General features: G+C 41.1%; 1 protein-coding gene across 1 annotated transcript; it reads left to right on the top strand.

Annotated features, from left to right (window-relative positions):
* Positions 1 to 944: 944 nt before the first annotated feature.
* Positions 945 to 22,350, top strand: TMX4 (thioredoxin related transmembrane protein 4). Its single transcript, XM_048297242.1, has 8 exons — positions 945 to 1,167; positions 10,025 to 10,140; positions 13,246 to 13,291; positions 13,901 to 14,029; positions 14,725 to 14,770; positions 16,541 to 16,642; positions 18,319 to 18,382; positions 18,826 to 22,350. Exons 1-8 carry the CDS (start codon positions 983 to 985, stop codon positions 19,110 to 19,112), a joined length of 975 nt encoding a protein of 324 aa, XP_048153199.1. The 5' UTR covers positions 945 to 982; the 3' UTR covers positions 19,113 to 22,350.
* The last annotated feature ends 123 nt before the right edge of the window (positions 22,351 to 22,473 follow it).

Consider the following 22,473-nt stretch of genomic DNA (forward strand, 5'->3'; position numbering starts at 1 on the left):
GCCAAACAAGGACTTTCATAACAGACAAGACGGCAGCCCAGACCTGTACAGTGATCTCTTCTTTTTTTTTTTTTTTACGTGGTCAATTTACCAGGCTAACTAAAGAAGTCGATTGTCTTAATTTCCATTAATTGACAGTACAATCATTCCACTCAAGGGCAGGGCTGCTGTTCAGAAGGGCCTGGGCAAGCCAAAGGGATGAGGCTGACAGGAATCTCATTGAAGTCAAGGAAAACACAGAGTTATGTGTCTGGGATGGGGTAAAGAATGCATTGGGACGGATGGGCTGCCTGCTTGAGGCAGAGAAGTGGTGCCCAGTTACAGGACAGAGGAGCAATGGCCATAAACTAAAACACAAGACGTTTCACCACAACATGAGGAAGAAATTCTTCACGTTAAGGTTGCCACAGCACTCGAACAGGCAGCCTAGGGAGGTCATGGAGTATTCCTGCCCGGACAGATTCCAAACCCACCTGGACGTGTTCCTTTGTCACCTGCTCTGGGTGACCCTGCCTTAGCAGGGGGCTTGGACTGAGGTCTGCTCCAACCCGAACTATTCTGGGATTCTGTGATTCCGTGGCAGGCCCTTGGAACGGGGAACACTCGTTTTAGCGTGATCCCGCAGAGCTGATGCCTCCCAGCACCCCAGTGAAGCCATTAGCGCTTTTTAAGCGGCTCCCACAACACGGCGCCGCGAGCGCGCCTCCCAGCTATGTGCCCCAATACAAGAAAGGTCAGAAAACCTGACGGAGCGCACTGGAGAGTGGCCAGAGCAGCTGCCCTGAGGCCCTGTTGGAGCAGGACTCCGGGTTTCGGACAGCTCAGGGCCTCTGCCCGGGCGGCTCCCGCCGTGAGGGGCGGGCGGGCGCCGGGAGCAGGTGCGGGCGGGGCCGCTGAGGGAGGAGCCGCCCCTGGCCCGCGCAGGCGCCGCCCCCGCGGCGGCCGCTCGCGCCCCGACTTCCTGAGGGCGGGCTGGCCGAACATGGCGCCGGGCCGCTGGCGCCAGGGCGGGCCGTTCCTCTGCGCTCTGCTCCTCGTAGCGCTGCTGGGTCCCGCCGTCTGCTTGTCTTCCACCTTCTACAGCCCCGGCGAGCCGCGGAGCAGCGTGCGAGTGCTGTGCGGCTCCAACTGGAGCCTGGTGTTGCAGGGCCAGTGGATGTTGGAGTTGTGAGTAGCGGTCGCTTTCCCGCCCGCCTCGGAGGCAGTATGGCCGGGGGGTGAGGGGGATTCCCTGCGAGGGGCGGGCATGGCCGGTGACTCCAGCCCCGCTGTGGGGAGAAGGGGGCCGGTCCGGCCTTCCCGCCCTGCAGAGGGGCCGCGCAGCTTCCCCGCCCCGGCGGTGGCTGCCCGGGGACGGCGTGAGGGAGGCAGCGGGCGGTGCCCGTGGTCCCCTCTGCCCGCCCTCAGCCGCCGGGCACACCCTGCGCTCGGTAGGAATTGTCTGACAGAAGGAGCTGCCCCGCTGGGTCCCATACTGTGTGGGTAAGAGTGCCCAAGGTTAAATGGGTCACTCCAGGCAGAGGGGAACGAGGGGTATGGAATGAAGGACATGGAGCTGTTGGAGCGAGCCCACAGCAGGCCACCAAGTTGATCAGAGGGATGGAGCACCTCTCCTTTGAGGAAAGGCTGAGAGAACTGGGTTTGTTCACCCTGCAAAAGAGAAGGTTTTGGGTAACCTAATTGTGGCCTTCCAGTACCTGAAGGAAATTTACAGGGAAGATGGGGCAAGACTATTGACAAAAGCGTGTCATGACAGGATAAGGGGGAGTGCCTTCAAACTGACAGATAGTTGGGTTAAATTGGATATTGGGGAAAAAATTATGTACTGTGTGGATGGTGAGGCCTGGTACAGGTTGCCCAGAGAAGCTGTGGCTGCCCCATCCCTGGAAGCGTTCAAGGCCAGGCCGGTTGGGGCACTGAGCAACCTGGTCTAGTGGAGGGTGTCCCTGCCATGGCAGGGGATGGAACTGGATGGTCTTCAAGGTGCCCTTCCCACCCAAACCATTCAGTGATTCTGTGAAGCAGCTGTCCCTCAGGTTCTTGTCCGCGTGTCCATGGTTAAACGGGCCACTCCAGCCAGCTCCCCACTGGGGAATAGTGTCCGGCATTGCTCCTTGTCCTGCTCCCACACCAGGGGCTGGCACTGGGCTCTGTGTGAGCTCCAAGAGGGCTGAGTTCGGTACGGAGTATTTCGCAGGAGTAGGCTTCCGAAGCAGAATTACATAATGTCCCAGCCTGCCTTCACTCCAAGCCGACTTGAGCTCGGAGTTCTCCTTCAAGGGAGATGCATCAGATTTCATTAACTTCTGACTGACTGTAGTGGTGTGGTGGATTTGCTTGTGCCATGACACAGTTCTTGAAATGCGCCTGACTTTTCTTTTTTTTTTTTGTTGGAACTGTCGCTCACCTGCTTGTATTTAGAAGAGGAAAAGGAGCTTGTGGGGTTTTTTTTTAAGACGGCAGTGAGTAAAAAAGTAGTTTAAGTAGGCAGTATAGTCACGTGGTACCTGTGGGCTGTGCAGCTACGAAATAGGATTTTATTGTGGCATATGCGCTACTCTGTGCAAGTGCTTGAGTTTGAAACAGTTTGAACATCTGAACTCGCTCTCCCTCCTAAGTAGTTAGCTAGCTACTTTAAGTTTCGGTTTGCTCTTGTATTTTGTTTATCTCTAGTCTCTTCTTAGCAGGATGGACTATCAATTCTCTTAAGGCTTTAGTGCTCAGGATCCTACTGGACCCTGGCGTTAGTCAGTGAATAGGTGGGAACAATCTTGAAACAGCTGATAGTGACCCAGGTGTACCAACTGTTGAGGTTGAGGATTTAGAATGGATTTTGTGTCTCACTTCATTTATTGTGATCTAAAAGGTGGGGGAAAAATAAATTTGTTTTCTCACATTGCGAGATTATGTTTTAAATTGAAGTTTTTTCTCTTGGGCTATCTTAGTCCAATGTGGAAGCAATTGTATAAAAGTTACTGATTCATACACAGGGTGATGAGTTTTAAGGAGGAAGATTATTTATGGCCACTCAAGGTTTTTATTTCTAAGAGAAAATACTTAAATAACTAGTGGTGCATGCCTCTGAAGAAGAAAAAAGAGAGGAACTGACTGGAAATCAGAAGTGGTTGGGATAGCAAACAAAATCATTTGGAAGCCTTTTCTCCTTTTGAAAAATTGCTCTTTGGTTTAGGGTGAGAGGTAGCTGACAATAGCGATGGTGGCAGAGTTGGTTTTAGTGTTAGCTGGGCATGGTACGTGTTTCTGCATTGCTTAAATGAGACTCTTAATTAATTTTATGCAGTGTTTGATGTGTGAAAGATCCTCGGGTCTCCATGCTGTTTCCTGTGGTGCACTACTGGTGCTTTCTGCTTTTCTCCTGAGGAGGAGCCTTTGTCTTTAATGAGGATGAAAACTCCATGCTGCTGGTGTGGAATTAGTGAGAGTTTGAGCTCTAGGATTGATTTTTTTTTTTTAATGTTTTGCGAGCAGAATCCGGTCCGGGTTTTCCCCCGATCCGCTTTCCGGATGAAATCCGGTCCGGGTTTTTCTCCATCCCTGCTCCCGGCCCTCATCCTCAAAATATCTCTTAAGAGGAGAGGAGTAAGGGGGGAAATTCAGTTTTGTTTTGGAAGTGAAGCTGGGGCAGGGGTTGGACGCAGTGAGTTTTTCAGTTACAGCCAGTGAGTTTTTCCATGGGCGGTAGCGGCTTCCCTCTTGCCTAAATATTCCTGATAAGGCTTGTGGCAGAAACTCCGTGTGAGAATTTTCAGCACAAGTGGCTTCAGTCAGGAGAACAGTCAACACAGACAAATCCGATTCTTGCAGCAGTTTCTATGCTGGTGGATTTTGGCTTCACTGATTTGTATCTGGTTTAGAGCTGGTGATCCAGACAGGAATCCTGAATGTCAGTCCATGGATTCCTTCCATACTGTCTCAGGCTGCTTGGCAGGACTGCAGTAATGTTCAAGAAAACCTCATTTGTTTGAAGAACCTCCTATTTATTTATAAGACCTTTGTTTTCCAAGCAGTGCTTTTATTAATGCAATTGTTACTATAGCATCTTCATGAAAAAAATACTTATTTTCATCAACTGCTCTTTTGCAGCCTCCTGCCCTGGTAGGAACAGGTACAGATGCTGTTTTATGCCAGTTTTTCTATTTGGGAAGGTGGAAAATCACTGTGTAATTCCACTTTGTTGTTGTTTCCAGGTGCACAAATAGAGAAACTTAAGTTTGAAATTACTTGTGTGTGGGATCTGTAGCAGGAATAGGATTTTTCTTCCTTCATCCCTCCTAGCTGAGGTGTGTGTACTCGGCTGGTTTTTTGTAAATATTTGGTTATTCGTAGCTGGAAAAATTGCAGGCTCTGGAAGCGCTGCTGCATTTTCTTGATAAAAATGTTTTGGAGAAGGTTCTGTATCTGCCAGACATTGCACCATTTTTTGGATGTTGTTACTATCACAGCACACAGGTCTGGGCTGGAGTGCTGTGAGTCTGATGCTGGAATGAGCTGTGTTAAAAAGTTTCCCTACTTCCTTATCTCTAGTCTGTCGCTGTGAGATAATGATTCATTAATATGAGGAGTTTTCTTTTTGTCTTTAATATTGTGTCTGTTTGGAACACAGAAAACTTATTTCTGGTCTGTTTACTTAAAAGTGCATTTTACTGTTGTAAACAACACTTGTTCCGAGCTTGATTTATCTTAATTTAACATCCTCTTCTTTTTAAGTAAATTCAAACAAGCAAAGAAACAAAAAAATGCAGCCCATCAATGCACTTGTAGTCTTCATGCCTCTGGTTACAAAAGAAACTATTTATGCTCTTGGTGCATCTGTAGTACTTTATGTGCTTGTTCCCATATAGGGTGTTAAATGTTCTGATTCCCCTTTGTTTCAGCACAGACTTACTGCTGTGTGTACCTGAAAAAGAATGTCTTCATTGTCCATTTTAATTCGAGCCAGGTGAAAATCAGGAGACAGGTTAATAGTCATGTTTCCAAGGCTAGCTTGTTATATTTATAGTATAGGCCCATACTTTTTACTTTTTCATTGTCATTTATCATTAAACTTTCCCTACTATCTCGTTGGACAGCTGATTGCAAGGGTTCAGCCCTCCCACCTTTTGTCTGTAGTTTCAAGGGAATGTGTTTAAAATGAAGCTGAATGTTTTGGTATTTAGATGGCTTAATGCTTTTAATCAGATGGCTTGAAATACTTTGTGTAAATAAAATCCCAAAGAATTTGCTAAACTATTTAACAATTGCTGTAAGTTAGGTTAGGAGTTGAATAAGATTGAGAATTTTCTGTCACTTAAGAGTGTCTAGTCTCTTATTTCTTGTTAGTATCCAGGCTTTTCTTTGTCCTATTCTGAACAAAAAGAAACCAAAACAACCCAAAACCCAATAAAAACCAAAAAGCCAGGGGAATAAAAATCAAGTTATCAAAACTCTGTTCTGGTTTTGAAGCCTCTGCAGCTCTGCTGGCTGGGTCCAGAGGAAGTGACCAAACATTTTATTTAATAACTGAACACACAGCTGAGTGCTGTGCTGGACATTGGCTGAACAAAAATTGCAAAAATGTGATGGTGAAATACCCTCCTTTGTAGAAGAAACAAAACAAAACAGGTGCAGAAGGGGACATAAAAATACGTAGAATGATGGAGCTTAATCTGCTGAAGCTCTGAAAATTCACATAAGTTTTCATTGATTGGTTTGCTTTCTATTTTAAAAATAATTTCTCCGTGTTTAAAAAAAAAAGGCTTGTCTGGGTTGGAGGGGTTTGGCACTCTGCAGGAAGCTCCTTGTCAGCTTCCAGGGCCTGTGTTGTGGTGATACAGATCTGGGTAAATGACAGGGACCAACTTCTGTATCTTTGGCTGCCACCTGCTCACTTGAAAAGTCATTAAAACTACACCGTTGATGCCGGACTTTTCTTTTGTTGGCATTACAAAGCTGCCTATCCTGCCTCAAGACCTATCTGTATTGAGAAACTGTCTTTTTTTTATTCATTTTTTTATGCTTGTGAAATCTGTAGCAGTAAGGCAAAACTATTTAGAAGACTAAAAATAAGAACTTAATTCTGATACTGCTTTTACCATTCTGTTGGATACTGTCTCAACACTTTCACTCTAATTTTGATGGTACTCCCAATATGAGCTCCATCAAGCAGCTTAGGGTAAGCAAGTTTTGCTGTTTTTTCTTCAGCAAATACTCTCATGCCTCTACCCGTAAGCTGTTTTTCCTTTTTCCTAGATTCTTGCAACGTGGTGGAATTGCCATTGGAGCAAAGTGTGGAATGGTACTCGGTGTTACATCTGTTCACTGATACTGTTGGTAATGGTAGTGAAAAGGCAGATAAAAAGAGTCAGTTAAATGTACTTGAAAAGGAGTGAATTGGTGAATTCAGTAACCAGCCAGGTACAGGGAGAGATAAGTGGCTTGGAGCTGGAAACTGTGTATCAGCGTATCAGCACATCTTAGCAAAGTTGTTCTGTGTTTACTGATCTACTCGGGGTGATATGGCAGAATGGCACCTTTGCTCAAACTGGTTTTAACTTGAGTGAGGTTTTTTGTATTGCCTCAGTGAAGTTGTTGGTGTTCGAAATCCAAAGCTTGTTCTTTTGTGCTTTAGATCAGAGATAAATAGAAGTCAAAAGCAAAGTCTGTGTCTGAGAGCTTCAAACTTTGCTTTTCAATTGCTTTCTTTATGCCCTCTGCAAAAAGCTTTAGGTATTGTAATGGAGTAGGAACAGGAGAAAACACCTGGATACTTGGAAATAGTGATTTTAGTTCACTGAGGTCAGTCGTCGTTGCAGTGATCGATGTTTGCTGCCTTATCTATGGAGGGCTGATCGTGTGTGAGAGCATTTCAGCTGTAAAACTGTGCTATGGAAGAGGTCTGGAAGGATCAGGAATGAGGTGTGTGTTGAGCAATATACAATACCTGCTTGCAGTGAATAGTTTGGCAGGGTCTCACTTTTAGCTCTGGGGTGTTTTCAATCTGATTGTTGAATGATGAAGATCAGCAAATTGCCTTTTAATGTGTAACAGGCTTCTGAAAGCTTTCTTTCCTTAACCGAGTGCCCAAGTCTTGATTTAAATTCCAGTGAACTTTGATTTTTAACTTGGAAAGACCTTTTTTCTTGCCACGCCTGCTTGCACTGCACCCTATGCCCTCCAAGTTAATTGCGCTACCCCCTTGTGCACAGAGAGAAGAAATGGGAGTAACAGCCCTAAATTTGGTGGTGTTGACAAAGTGCTAATTGTTTCCGGGCCTGCCTGGAGCATGGCAGAAGAAATTTGGTTACATCTGCTTTTGCCAGGGACCTGCTCTTGCATTTTGTGCCTTGAAAAGTAGCAAAGACTGGTTCCACCGCAGACATGGGGGTCTGCTTCCCTGCTCCTACAATTATATTTTTTTTCTAGGAATTTAAGAATAGTAGTTGTACCATAACTTCTGTGGAAATACGAATCAGCCACAGTTCTAAAGGATTCATTAGAAGACCCTGTTGAAATGAAGTACTTCCCTCAGTCCTTCAGGGTGCAGGAAGTTTTTTGAAACTTTTGATAAAGATGATGTAAGTGTCAAGTATTTTAATCTTCAGTAACTTAACCTCCCCTTACACTTTCTTCTGCATCATTTTAAGACTGAGAAAGAGACACGATTAAGCTTTGGTAATTGTTGGGGTAATATAATTTTGTTATTTCCAGGAGGCAGTCATGAATTCCTTGATGCCTCAAATGCTGCACAACAAATGCAGACATGAAAGCTTCAGGAAAGTGAGGGTGTTGAGGTGAACAGCAGTGGTAACTCTTGCAGAAATCTGATGTGTATTGCAAGTTCTCTCTTGAACATGTGGGAACAGACTGTTTCCCGGCTGGCAAGAATTGGATGTGTAATTTCAGGAATGTAAAGCAAGTATTTTAATCCTGATTGTCTGTGCTGATGTTCAGCTGGAGTGGCTGGATCTTGTAGCATTGTATGGATCTATTGCCATCCCATGCCCAATACTGATACTAAAAATCAGGCAGCCAACAACTACAGCTTTTTGTGAAGTTCAGTGTTATGTCCTGTCACTTCTAAACTCTGACGTGGGTAGATTTTAATACTGCTTTGAACTAAATGAAATATTTTCAATCATATGACTGTTAGTCGTGTATTAAATATTCCACTTAATTTCATTCGGGAGAAATTCTCATGCATGTCAAATGTAAATATAAATTTTGATGGGGTCTAAATTTCTATTCCAAAATCAGATTTAACAGGCTAAAGGATGTATTAAATTTCAAAAATCTCATGGTGTGAATTTGACACATCTAGAGAAGCTGGATTTAGAAGACAGTCAAATTTCTGTCTTTCATTTTAGATCAACGTCAGCTGCATTATCTGATGGATGTTTGCAGTTTCTTATTTATCAGTCAAGCTCCTATAATAAAATAATCCTGTTTGTAAAGTACAGTATCCGTCAGACTGATATTAAAAGCTCTCTACAAGCCAGCAGCACAATGGAGAGCAGTGCTGCGTGTGAGACTTGTTTCCAGCATCTTTTTGAAAGATACTGAGGGTCTGTCTCTTGGCAGGATAAGATTTATGTCCTTTTTTTCAGATGCTTTCACACAGAATGATATTGACTTTAAAAGACAAGATATGGGCTTTCACAGTTAGAATAATGAATTTCTAGTACAGTTAAATTAAGAAGTATTTTTAAGTTGTGTCCTTTTATCTGCCAAGTGACAAGATTTCATTTTTTTAAATACAGGAGTATTTAAAAGTACAAAGCACTCAGAGTAAATTTAATTCCACCTCTTCTGTGAGAAATGACCTGTTTTACATTAAGCTTTACTGATATGAAACATCTGGGGGTGGCTGGGGATATCTCAGTCTGCAGCCACTAAGTAAGCATACCTGCTGACAGCCAGAGAATAGGAATTGCCAGTCCCTAGGTCAGATAGCAGTAGTGGCAGACAAACCGAAGTAGTAGAGAACCTTGTGAAGGTTCCCAGTGGTGGTTTTGTGCTAAGGATCTTGGACTCTGCCCAGGAGGGAATGTGTTTCTATGGTTCGCAATGGACGCGTGGTGGCATTTGTGGAGCACTGTGACAAGGAGAGTGTCACTAGACTCAGTGCTTTTGCTTTTAGAAACCTCCATCCCCGTGGTAAATCAGATTAAAGCCCATAAAGGTCTCTCCTCATTAGTAAAAGGCTAAGTCTGTGCATGGGCAATTGTCCCAGCTCAGTCACAGGCTGTACCTACCAGTCCTGGTTCCCTTGTTGTGTGTGTGACAGGCCATGGCAAGCTGCACAAGTTTGAGGCAGACTTGGCCAACCAAGTTAGGCTAAAATAAATAAAAGTGGCAAAAGGGGTTTTATCAGCAACTTTATCTGCTATTATCCTTTCATATTAGCTGTTCTGTTTCTTGTTTGATATTACCAGTAGTTGCAAAATTGGTTTAATTATTCTGATTGAGAGTGTAGAAAATTCAGCTCTTGAAACATGCACTCCTGTTTTTCTGAAATGAATCCTGGGAAAAAACATGACAGTAAGTATGAGCAGTAGAAATTTGATGTGTGCTCCTTTTAAGTCTCGAATGACTGCTATCAAAAAGGGCATGTTGTGATGTATGGAGTAGTGGGCTAAGGCAAATGCAATTTTGGGAAGTTCTGAGGTGTGGGAAATCAATACAAAATGTTGTGATGAAGGATGCTGCTTCAGAGGACAGCCTGGGTTCAATAATTCAGGTAGCTGCCATGGAAACGGATTTTATTTCCTATGTAAACAGAATAAATCACAAGTGGTGAGGAATTTGGATATGAATTTCTCAAATCTGTGATTTGTTTTAATAATATGGGGAAGAGCACAGGGATTGATAAAAAAGCTTTCTTGATTGTCTGATTCAGTAGACCTGATTAAGAAAAACTGTAGTTTTTTTTCTTTTGTGATTGATGTGTTTGTATTTTCTCTGTACAATGAATCAATTTGAATGTCTTTAAGAGTATTAAAATATTTACATTGCCTTCCCCCTTTAGTTACGCTCCTTGGTGTCCAGCCTGTCAGCAGATTGAGGCGACATGGGAGAGCTTTGCAAAGGAGAGCGAACGGCTCGGGATCACTGTTGGAAAAGTGGATGTCACTCAAGAACCAGGTATAGCATGAAACAGACTGTTTTAATAACAGCAATTATTCAATATAAGTACCAGTTACTACTTCTTAGGCTTCAAAGTCAAAATAATGTTATCCACACTTTCCTTCTCCATACAGTCATATTTCTGAACTGAAGTTTATAAACTCAATTTGAAGGATTAAAGAATTGAGGGAGTGATCTGGCTTAATACTGAATTAAAAGAGGCTTATTCTCTATTTAAATCTTCTTCACTGGAAGCTGTTGCCTGTCTCATTCCTCCAACCTGTCCACAGAAGATTCCATTCTGTAGCCTGCCGTTAGGAGAATTTCAGGGTATGGTAGAGGGAGCCTTCTTTAATTAAAAGTTTTTAACCGTTTCCAGCATGGTGCTGGTTTGTCGACTGGTTTAATTGTGGTGGTGTGTTAGGTTACAGAGGTTACTGCTGTTTCCTGTTGGTGATGTGCATATGCAAATATGTTTATAAAAACACTTCTCCTAACTATTTACAGAGGCACGAGTGCAATCTAATTTATTCCTTTGGTGACTCCTTTCAGAGTTTTGAGTGTGTCTTTGTACAAGCAATATTAATATTGTATAAACCTCTGCATCTCCTGGGAGTGCTCTGTGCTTGTTTGGGCTTTGAGGGAATAAAGGATTTTATCAGTAGTATCCAAGGACTGAAAGATGAGATGTTGTTAGAAAAAGAAGGCCAAGCTTTTCTGATTTTTCTTTTTGCTTTATAAAGTGTGTGAAAAATGTGTTCATTTTATTAGTTGCAAACATGTTGAACAGATTTACTGTATCAAAACCCTTGTCTCAGAATCAGCAATCTAAGCTGACAAGAAAATGCCAGCTGTTCTAGACCTTGTGTAGGTTCATGTCTTGTTAAAAGTTCACAAGTATACAAAAATCCTGTATCAAAAAGCTTCATAAACTAATCATTATATAGTGTAATAAAGAGATGAGTTTTAATATTACCTTTCTAAAATAGATGAAACCTTTTTTAAATAGATGTAAACTTAATACTTGAATTTCTAATGTTGCTGAGAGTCCTGATCCCTAAGCATGGCTAACTTCTGCTAGTCTAAGGACTGACCAAAACATGAATTTGTACCAAAGCTCATGTAATAAACCTACAGCATCCAGTTCAGCACTGAAAGCTGCAGGCATTTCTAAAACTAAGGAATGCTCAAACTGGAAATCAAACATGTATTACATATTTGACCTTTGGTGCTGATGTAATTTGGAAGATACGTGAGTTTCTATGGAGCTTTCCAAAGTTACTGAGGTATTTTTACTGTGGGCTTTGCATCAGCCTTTCAGTTGTTGTGTTTTAAGTGCTCTGTCTCCTTTCTTGCTTGCACAATGGTACTTTAATTAGTCTTAGTTATGTAACCCCTTCTTTGAATTGAATTGAAAGTAGTCAAAATGTGTTAAATTAGGGGAAAACCACGAGATGAGTGCAGAGTTACATAAAATTGCACTTCCAAACCGGCAGGAGAAAGTGGACATTCATGGTGCTTAATTGCAGGAGATGCCTGAAGAATAAACCCACCGGAGCCTTAATGGCTTCACAGCAGATTTCAGTCACTTGATGTTCCAGCCTTAAAGTGCTTCCTCTTGCCTCATCTTCTCCATTGAAACATTCAGTGTGGAACAAGCAAATAGTGGAGATGCTTCTGGATCCTTAAGTTCTGCATATTTGTGGTGCCTTTTTTAAGCTCCCAATCACAACATTTACCTCTGAATTGAAACAAGACTCCATGGATCTTCTGTGTCTTCTTTGAGTAGTTGGCTGAAAGCAGCTGGAGTTCTAGATGACATCTCTATTCTCTCTACATTTTCGGGGGCGTGCATGTGCAAATAGAAGATTTTTTTTAATTATTATTCTTGATTAGCTGTTTTCATAATGGATGTCAGTTTTTGATTTGCAAACAGAGACAGATGCCTAACTGTATTTCAGATTGAACTAGTAGTCAGTTCAAGTTTGCATTAAACAGGCACCAAAACAATTCAGTGTGTTCTTAAATTTTGTAGCTGACTCACATCTGGTTTTACCAATCTAGGGAGGTGCCTTAGATAACCAGCAAACCTCCACCTAAAGCGTTGGGGATGCTTAGATGTATTTCGTAACTTTTAGATCTCAGTGTTGCTTCTGAGGTGTTCACCCTAGGATAGGCCACAGGTAAGAGGTTTGAGCTGTTTTGTTTCCTTTGCCTGAGTGGTGTTTGTAAGAACTTCAGAGAGCCTGTCAGTGTTCCCACGACTTTCTCTGTTCTTAAGCTAATTATGTTCTTTATGACTCTCCACCCAGTTTTCCTTGTGCAGCTGTGCTGTCTGCTTTATTCATTCTGCTCTTACACTTGTGGGTTTGTTTGCATTGTATCTCCCTGTGCTGGCACAACTTTGAGCTGTTTCAGAAAGTTTTTCATCACCCTGCCTCTCGTAGCAATAAAGGCAGAGAAAAAAGCCACAACCCTTTGATGCCTATTCCATAGAGGAATTCAAACTAGGGAAAACATTACCACTGAAACTTTTAAAAATACCTGGCTTACTTCAGTATGGCTCATCTTTGTCTCTAAAGGCAGAAACCCTCTTGCTACAATACTTTTCCATGGCTAATCCTGGCGCCTAGAGCTGTTTGCTTTATTGAAGGCTGAATAAGGCCTTCATTTCCCAAAAGATTTTCACAGAATTTTATAAAAGGCAAAGTTAAATAACTGTACTCTTTACACTGGTACTTTATATGAATTGCAGTTGCTGGCTGTAGGAATTCAGCCCTTTCTAATGGACTCTGAGTGCATCTAATGCTGGGCTGGTCCAAAACTTCAGCTGGGTGCAAATACTGATGAGACAAATCCATTGATGAGGAAAACTACCTCTCAGTAAACATTCTTCAAGCTAAACATTCTTCCTTAATTTGTTACCAATATTTAGTATCTGTTCCTGTTTGTAGCATATCTGAAGACAAACTGTTAACCTGTATTTACAAAACAGTGGTGAAAGCTGTGCAGCCTGCTGCTCGCAAGTCTAAAATACGGATCCGTAGGTATTTATAGATAAGTCAGAATGCTGAGAAATTTCAGTGTTACTGATCTGTTTGTGTTGTCTTCTTCCTTTTCTAGGCTTGAGTGGTCGTTTCTTTGTCACAACACTTCCTACAATCTACCAGTAAGTGTGTCATACTGGAAACTGCAGCTATTGACTCCTACTTGTCACTTGATTTAATCTGTAAATGAAATGTGGGGGAACATGAAAGAAGAGTGACTTCTGATTTCAGCTCAGGTTATTGTAGCTTTGGTTGCATGATAAAATCCTTATCTGAGGCTTTTCTTTAGTTTAAGTGACTTTACTAAGTTTCCCTGTTATCCATACTAATTAAAAATGGATCAGAGAAGACATTTGCTGTATCTCTTCTCCAATGAGATGATATCATCCTTAAAATATTGAACTGTTCATTAAGTCAGAGCATTATGAGTCGTGCAGATATACAAACAAATACATATATATGTAAACTTTTAATTCTGAGTTGTATTTAGAAATGGTTTGGTTGTTAACCTCATGTGCTTTGTGTAGTGTATTGCATTTACTGTAGTGCCAGAGAATATTTAAGAAAAATAGCATCTTTATAAACAGCAAAAGCTCATGCTGTTTAAAAACTGGGATTTTTCCATCATGGGTTACAGTTCCCAAACCTTCAGCTCCCAGCAAGTGAAATCTATAATGTATGTGGGGGTTTTGGTTGGGGGCTGTCTGTGCTGATGGGAGTTTGTTTTGTAGTGCCAACGATGGAGTGTTCCGCAGATACCGCGGCTCCCGGACCCTGGAAGATCTTCAAGGCTACATCTTAGAGAGGAAATGGGAAGCTGTGGAGCCTGTAGCAGGATGGAAGTCTCCCTCTTCTATAATGTAACACTTGGCTTTTATTAACAAGAACTATGTTTTGTAGCTCATTATTCATTAAGGGTCTTGTGTTGATAGTTTAGACAAAAGGCCTTTATTCCCTAGACTTGCAGGCTTTGCAGAAGCAATCATTATTGACAGCCTGATTCCCAGCTTCTCACCTTTAAAGGCAGTTTATTTTCTGCATTTGCTTTTGTTTGTGCTTGCTAAGGCTTGTTTATGTCATCTTTGAAAAGAGATTAAGGAAAAAAAAAATACAGCCAGTGAGCATTATGTAAAGTGGCATTTCCAGTATCTGCTGCGGCCTGGAATCAAGCGTGTGTTTATGTAGATTATTACTTCCTGACTTCTGGCTACTGGGCAGCCTTCAGCTTTAAGGATTTCTTGTTTATTTATTTACAAGAGAGTCTTTTGTCCCCCTTTGGAATACCAAACAGTGTAGTGCTTACAGAATACATAAGAATTTGTTTTCAGGGAGGTGGATTTGCTTAGAAATAGTGTAGAAAGCTTGCATGACAGGATGAACTAAAGATGTGAGTGGCCTGCAGTTCATTCTGGCTGAAGCTATTATGTGTAAATTCACAAAGAGGAGGGTCCTTATTTTTCATGTGAGAGGGAGGAAGAGCTGTAGGATATTTAGGAATGGGGAGATGAGCTACAGGGCTACTGTGAACCTGTCCTTCCATTTCCTTGTTTTCCAGGATGCATGGCATGGCAGGGCTGTTTCACTTCTCAGGATGGATCAGGGTAAGTAACTGCATAGTGTTTCCCATACTCCCTTTTTATGTTTAGAATAATAATATGTTTAAAAGTCAAAACATAACTGAATATTTTTATTATCCTTTTATGAGAGTTCATTTTGCCTTGCATCTACTGCACATTGATTGTATGATATCTTTGCACTCTTAAGTCTGTAGTGCCAGGGTTCTATGCCAACTATGGCAGCTTGATTGTAAAGATTGTCATCCATGATGAAAATACTGATTGGAATGAGAGAATCTTCAAGGCTATAAAGTAGCTTTTTGAGAGCTGCTGCAAAAATGGTTGTAAACAGCAGCAATATGTTAAATATCTGCCAGGTTCTCTTACTTCATGCTATTGCTAAAGATAATCCCCAGGTTCATTTTCAGAGTTGTGAATGAGGCTCCTCTGCAATTTGTTTGCATTGTGTATTGCACAGAAGGGAGGGCAAGGGGGTTATTTTTTAGTAATAATTTCTGCATCTGGGGTTCAAACTGACAACACCATTTGCACAGGAACATGATGAATTTGGATAATAAAGTGATTATCAGAAGTAAAGGAGAAATGCCTAGCTATTCTGAAGTGTGCTTTAAAATATCAAAGCATATTTTACTTTAAAATATTTCAAGATGCTTTCATTTGGGAGCTATCCAGGTTTTTCCGTGACATCCAAATACTGAGAAATTTCAGACCTTTCTGGTTTTGGTCAGAAAACATCCTCTTAAAACCTTTGAGTATCACTGAGATTGAGAGACTGTATTTGATTGCAGCAAAATATATTATTCTTGTAAAATGTGCTTCAGAAAAGAAATGTAGTTGAGAGTTAGAACAGTTTGTATCACTTCTACTGAGCATCAAACTAACACAGAATCAAGCAGAGCTCTGAGTTGTGTATCTTTGATTCTTTCACTGGATAATACTTACTTTTTATAGACTTCTGGTGTTTCTCTTCCATGGTTGCTCGGTACTGGTGTTGTTTCACTGTAGTTTCCTTCCTGAAAGATTAACTGTTCTGGGAAGAAACATGTAATTTGCTTTCCACTTTGAATATTTCAGCTGTACATTTCCTCATTCCTCCTGCTCTGCTGTCTTATGCTTGGATAAATACCGGAAGATGTTCTGACATTTAAAAGAAAACTCTTGGAATCTCTGTATTTAAACTCTCGTAAATGTTGATTGCGGTTTGTTTTGAAAGAGACTTAATGTCATAATTGACTTCCTACCAGCTCATCTGACTCGATGTGCTGCTTGATTCAGCCAGTTGAATTTGTAGGTTTGAGGAACAGACTAGAGTTTGAAAGAAATCTTAATACTGTATTTGGATTGTTATATTCAAATTTAGAAGTGAAATCATTTATTCAGTGTATGCCTAGAGTGTGTGGGTCCTTTTAAGAGCTAAAAAGCTTCAGTAAGAACTAAATAGCTTAATTCTACTTAATGAAGAGTTGGCACAGAGAGATCAAGGATGTTGTGATACTTTCCTGCCACCTCTGAGGCTCCTCACACACCCATCTGCAGTAAGGTTGTGTATGGCATCTGTAATGCTGAGCGTCTCAGGGAGAAGGAATTGTGCATCCTCTGCTTAAAAAGCCTTTTAATGTGAACAGATTGGTACAAAACCCCAAGATTTAATGGTGTCAAAAGGGGAAGACTTCAGTATAAATACTGTTAAATGAAAGGTCTTAATCAGACAGCAATTTATGTAATGGTATTGGCAGTAGGACTCCTAAGTGGTTTTAGGTATGAAGTTACTAAGTATTTTCTTGTCATTTCCAGCAAATTCATAACTACCTCACTGGCACTCTTGGAGTTCACGTTTGGGTTTCCTATGCCATCTTCATCTTGGCTACCTTACTGATTGGCCTGTTGCTGGGTTTGGTAAGAAAACACATTACTTTTTTTTTTTCCAGTTAACTAGAACTCTTGCTTTGCATAAACATGTGAAAAAAATAAAACCAACTTTGCTCATAAGATATACTTAAATATGCCTTGCTTTAATAATACATTATAAAATACTGATATCTCTTCCCTGATATCCAGAATGTGTTAAAGTGGTTCAAAGCTGTCCAAGGGAGGTTTAGGCTGGACATTAGGAAGCAGAGCATGGTCAAACACTGAAACAGGCTCCCCAGAGAGGTGGTCAGTGTCCCAGGCCTGTCACTGGTTAAGAAGCATTTGGACAATGCCCTCAATACAAATCAGGTCACCTTCTAATGAACTCTGTGCTTCAATTTAGATTTGTTTCGTCCATCCACTAAAATGAGTGATTCTTGTATTGGCCTTTTTGTATCTACGACTGTTCTACTTAAGGGTTGAATGTGTGTGGTCAGTGGATCAAGAATCCAAATTTCTAAGAGCACAGGCTTCGTGGAGGTTTTATTAACCAGAGAGGAATTGGTTTTGTAGGAGTCAGCAACGTAAGGGTGCTGCCACACTGTTACTCAAAGTCAAAGGATAAAAATATTTTTTAAAGCTTTGAAGATTTGGGGGGTTTAAGTTCGGATTAGTTGCCCGTTCCACAAGTGCATTCTGCAACTGCAAGAATGGTTTAAACAGTTCTGCTAGTTACTGGTTTAACCTGCTGCTAAGTCACTATTCCTCATAGGAAGATTAAAGCTTGTTTCTGTGACTTGGATCTCTGCCCTTCAGCACAAATCTTAGTGAAATAAAGAAAAATTTTGAGAGTGTTTCTCAGTAGTGCTGGGGGGTGATTTCAATGCAGTTGAAATTTGAGTTTAGGCAAAACCACATTTTTATACATGATGTGCGTACAGAATTGTTGTATACAAGCAAATGTTTTTGATTATTCATTTTCAACAGCTGCGTTTTTCTAGATGATAGATTTTCACCAAACGAGTGCAAATCAAGTTAGTATAACTAGGAGCAAGTGAATATCATGTTTTAAAAGAAACTTTCCTTCTTACTCCTTCACTAAAAAATGCCCAAACTGAAAAACCTGAAAAAATGTGAAGTTAATCTCTCAGCTCTTTCCAAAAAGCTTTTCAATGATTGAAATATATTTCTTTCACATGGTGTCAGCTCTCTCTTTTTCTTTGCACTATTCTTGGCATGTGACAGTGAGGCACAAATGTCTTCCTTGCATTTTGAGTGTCCTTGTTCTGTGCTGGGCTGGTTAAATAACAAGCACAAAAGGTGGAACACACATCTGTATAGGGGAGCTGGGGGTAGGAATAGAATAACATCCCAAAATACAGAAAATCTTGACCAATATTTTTTCATAGATTTTCAAAAAGTAAAAATCCTCAGCTGTGTTCTGAACTGTTCTTCAGATGGAAGCAGTGTCAGTACTGAATAAATTTAGGAAAGTAGGAGGCAGAAAATGGGTAGTAGAAAGCAGGGAATGCTGGTTAGTACACACTGAGAAAGCACTTTTTTCTGTGGTTTTATTTAGCTCTTATCTCTAAGCAAGATAATACAATTTTGTAAACTTTATTGTGTTTATCTATCTAAAAAGAATGAGTGCAGGGACTCTTGCAATTGCTAATAAATACCTTTTTTATTATTGCTAATAAATGCCTTCTTCCTTTCCACAGATCCTGGTTTTGATTTCAGACTGCCTTTGCCCAACCAAGTCAAAATACAGAGCTGAAACGCCTGGTAAGAGCTCTTAAGGGAGTGAGATGCTGTAGTTTAAAGTGTAAATTTGTAGGAGAGAGGGCAATACACTGTTCAGACCGTAGGTGTGTACCAATAATCCAGGAGCCAAGTAAAATTGGTTTGTCTTTGGTTTGTAACTTGGTGGAACAAAATGAAAGCCTGTCTGTGCCTGATACGCAAGGAAAATAAATGGAAGTGGAGGAGAAATACTACTGAAGGTTTAATGAAATAACTGAAAGATAAGGAGAAGTTTTCAATCACAGGACCACAGAATGATTCAAGTTGGAAGGGACCTTAAGGATCATCTGGTTCCAATCCCAGCTGGAATAATAATCCTAATCAGTAATAATGTTCATCAGTATTTCAGAGTATGTCCCTGGTGATGCAACTTTAAAAGGCATTGTTGTGAGATTCAGTCTAACTGCAGTCTCTGCTTTGTTTAGAAGAAGCAATTACCAAGGATAACGTGGAGAATGCGGCGTTGGAAGAGCCGGAGGAGGCTGCAGAGCTTTCCGCAGATGAGGCGGAAGAGGCTGCAGATGTGAAAGATCTCTCAGATGGAGAAGATGCAGCAAATTCAAGTGCTGATGAATTGGAGGAGGATTTACCACTTGGAAAAGAATCAGGGGAAGAAGAAATGGAAGACTTAAGTGAACAACCTTTAGCTGAATCAGAGACTGAAAGCACAGTGAGACAGCGGAAAAGTCAGGGGGCTGAGAAGGAACTATAGTTTTCCCAGTGGTGTATTTTGTACACTTGGACCAAAGAAGTGTCAGACCCCCTCAGGGTCTGAAGCTGGAGCTTACACTTGATTTGTCATTGGTGTTTACGCAAAGCTCTGCTCTGCCAGCAGGCTCCTCTTTTTTTAAGCTTAGTACTTGCTTACTTTCTTTGATAAGCACATTGGCTGTGTGTTGTGTGACTTTAGCTGTGACAATCAAAATCAGTGTCTTATCTGTTCCATGTCCTCTCAGAGAAAAAGGGGGTGTCAGCCTCAGTTCACCAGCTGTGAAATGAACACTGTGTGTGTGTGTGTCCCTCTAAAGACTGACCTGGGCAAGATCAGGACTTTTAACTCCACAGTAGCTTGGCAGGACTGTGACTTTTCTTCTGAATGTTGATTGTTCCCAAATGCCACAGAAGCACAGAGACGATTCACTAGTGAAAGGGGGCACCTTACTGGTCTTCTGTCAAAAATGTTGTGTACCATGGGTTTGTTTTTATCACTTTCAAGCACCTTTCTCTTCCATTTCTATTCATGTTTGTTTTGGAAGTTGATCCTGCAGCTCACCCGCAGGTGTGTCAGTTTTTGGTGATCCTGAGGCTTTGCAGCTTGAGTTGTTTGAGCCAAGGAGTTGGGGTAATTAAAAACCTCAGGCAGAAAGAGAGTGGCAGCTAAATGTTTAAAATATGTTGGAACTTTCAAAAGGTTTAAAGGAAATAGTTTTGGTCAGGGGAAATTTTTTTTTTCTTTTGGTAATTTGTTCCTAGCAGGAGATTGTAGCAGGAAATATTCACTTTGGAGTCAGGAAGTTGTATATTTCTTGCCAGTACAAGCTTGTCACATGCAGTGCTGTCCTGCCATTTCCACCTCGGAATGCTTCTGGCAGAACTCAAGCTGCTCTAGTGATGTTATCTGAAGAGGCACTTAGGGTTTTACCTTTGATCACTTTTCTACTTTTGGAACCATCACATTAGGAAAATAGAGGGGCACATGTGGGTAGTGGGGAGAAGCTTTGGGTTTTGCTTTTTATATCAGAATAAAAGTGTGTGTGTTGGACTGTGTAAAGTGAAAATGGCTTGTCAGGTAGACAGCATTAGGTGTGGTTAGACTTGGGTCATGAAACATATCCGTGTATCACTCCTTTGGGTTAATATATAAGTCTTTTTTGGGAAGGAGTACCCTCAGTGAGATCCTTTGTGTTCCTGCTTTGTTGATGTATGACCACGAGCGTAAGATGTGTCCTAATCTTGATATTATTTAAAAAAAAAATCTATATATTGCATAAACCTTGCTAGCATGCATGAATTTCATCTTGTTCTTCAAGAATGAAGAGTAGTCAGAGATGAGATCATCTCTCATTAGCAGAGAAGTTGCAAGTGCAAAATGATGGTTTCCTTTGAGACTGAGATTAATAGGGCCAATGTGTGTTGAAAGCTGTTTTGTTGTTTTTTAATGCTCATAAAGAACATACTTGCTAAGAAAGCTCAACTTTCCCATCTATGTCCTGTCACATATGTTTTGAAACTATGTTAGAAACTTTGCATTTGTCTGTTAGAGCTCCTCAAAGAAGAAAATTACACTGCATATCCTGAATTTGAAATTTCTTATGGAATACTCCCAGTCTGGAGCTTGAGTTCCATATAGTGGACACCTGTAAATGTGCTTTCACACAGGTGAAAACACAGACTTGATAATATCTATACATTGCACTATCTTGAGAATAGTTTGTGGTGTTTGGGTGTTGTCCCGTGTAACTGAGCAATTATAAAGCTGGCAGGCAGCAGAACTCAGCAGTAGGTGAGGCACACAGCAGCTTTTTGAAAGCTAAACTTCTATCTGCAAAAATCAAAAAAACTCTGTGGCTGCTGCAGTGTGAAGGGAAGAACTGTGCACTTGGAAGACAGTAAGGTGTTCTCACAAGAGTTGGATTTCCCTGCGGTGTCTTTGGATTTCACAAGCAAACAAACCCACAAATGGCACTTTGTCCTACAAGGCGCGTGGTTCGTGAGGATCTCTCTGTGGGAGAGATCAGAAGTCCCTTTGTGTGGTGTGTCTGAAGTGTCTGCTCACATTTCCTCTGTTGTTGCATGTCACAGTTGGGTTTGGGTTATTTAAACCGAAGATAGGAAGGGTTCTCCATCATGATAGACTGAACTGTGAGATCACTGATGAGCAGGGATTAAGTAAGCAGGCAGTAGGCGACAGCAGTGTAGATCTGTCTTTATTTGGAGAATCTGGAATCTGGAAATGAGCTTGGTCAGGCTCCTGAGGGTTCTTGAACATAGGATGAACGTTGTTGTTCCTGAGTTTTCATTAATAAAGTAGGGAGTGCGTTTGACCATATTTGACATGTATTGGTGTATCTTATTACAAAGATCACTAAATTGTGAGTAAGGCTTTGCATAGAAAAGGTGATACTGTGCAACCACTGATCTCTCCGACTTAATTTTACATTTGTAGGAGAATTATTGTAGTGTGGTACTGGAGATACTAATTTTTGACTAATGTTTATCTGGAAAACAGCAAGCAGCAAACACTCTAAAGGCTAAATTTGTGTTTAACAGAAAAACTATTAGCTGTAGAAGTGTCATGTTAATATACCTTCCAGGATCAGGTTTTTTTCCACTAAAACACATTTTAATTGAATCATGTGAGTAGTGCTAATTAGACTGTTACAATAGTATTAAACTTGGTGTGTTTCCAAAAAGTCAGGATCAACCTTTTGTGCAATCTGGGTGTTCTGTTATCTCTGTTCTGTAAGGATTAATCATAAAGAAATGGAACTTGTTCTTGCAACCCCAGTATAGACAAAAGGGCCTTGGAGGAGCTGCTGCTGGCACTGTTCAAAATGTTTTGATGAAGGACAGGCCCTTAAGGCTTGTGAACTAGAGCTGTGTGTCAAAATTAATTTAAGATTGTTGAGAAGCAATTTAAATATCAATTGGGCTGCTTGCCACTGGAATGGGAATTCTTAACAGCAAGTCATGAAAAAAATCTGGCATGTTCCTTTTTCAAGAGGCTGGCTATCCATCCAGCATTCCAAACCTCCTGTCTTTGGGATCTGTGTGAAACTTCTATGCATGTCTTGGAATGCTCTGTCTCTACTGCCCCCGTGGGGGTGGCATGTGTTATGTGGGCATTCTTCCTGGAAATGTTACACAGGGTTGTCTGTTACACGAAAGTGTTGCAAATTTATACTTATGCGTATTTTTACTGAAATGCCACATAAATTTTGTATTTATGACCTGCTTGGAGTCATTTTCATTTCCTCGGTGCGGAGTTGGCTCATCTGTGTTGTTAACAAAAGGTATTTTTTTTATATAATGCTGATCTTCCAATTAATCATAGAGGTTATGACTTGTGAAAA

Source organism: Corvus hawaiiensis, chromosome 3 (assembly GCF_020740725.1).
Source record: "Corvus hawaiiensis isolate bCorHaw1 chromosome 3, bCorHaw1.pri.cur, whole genome shotgun sequence".
In the NCBI taxonomy this organism is placed as follows: Eukaryota; Metazoa; Chordata; class Aves; order Passeriformes; family Corvidae; genus Corvus; species Corvus hawaiiensis.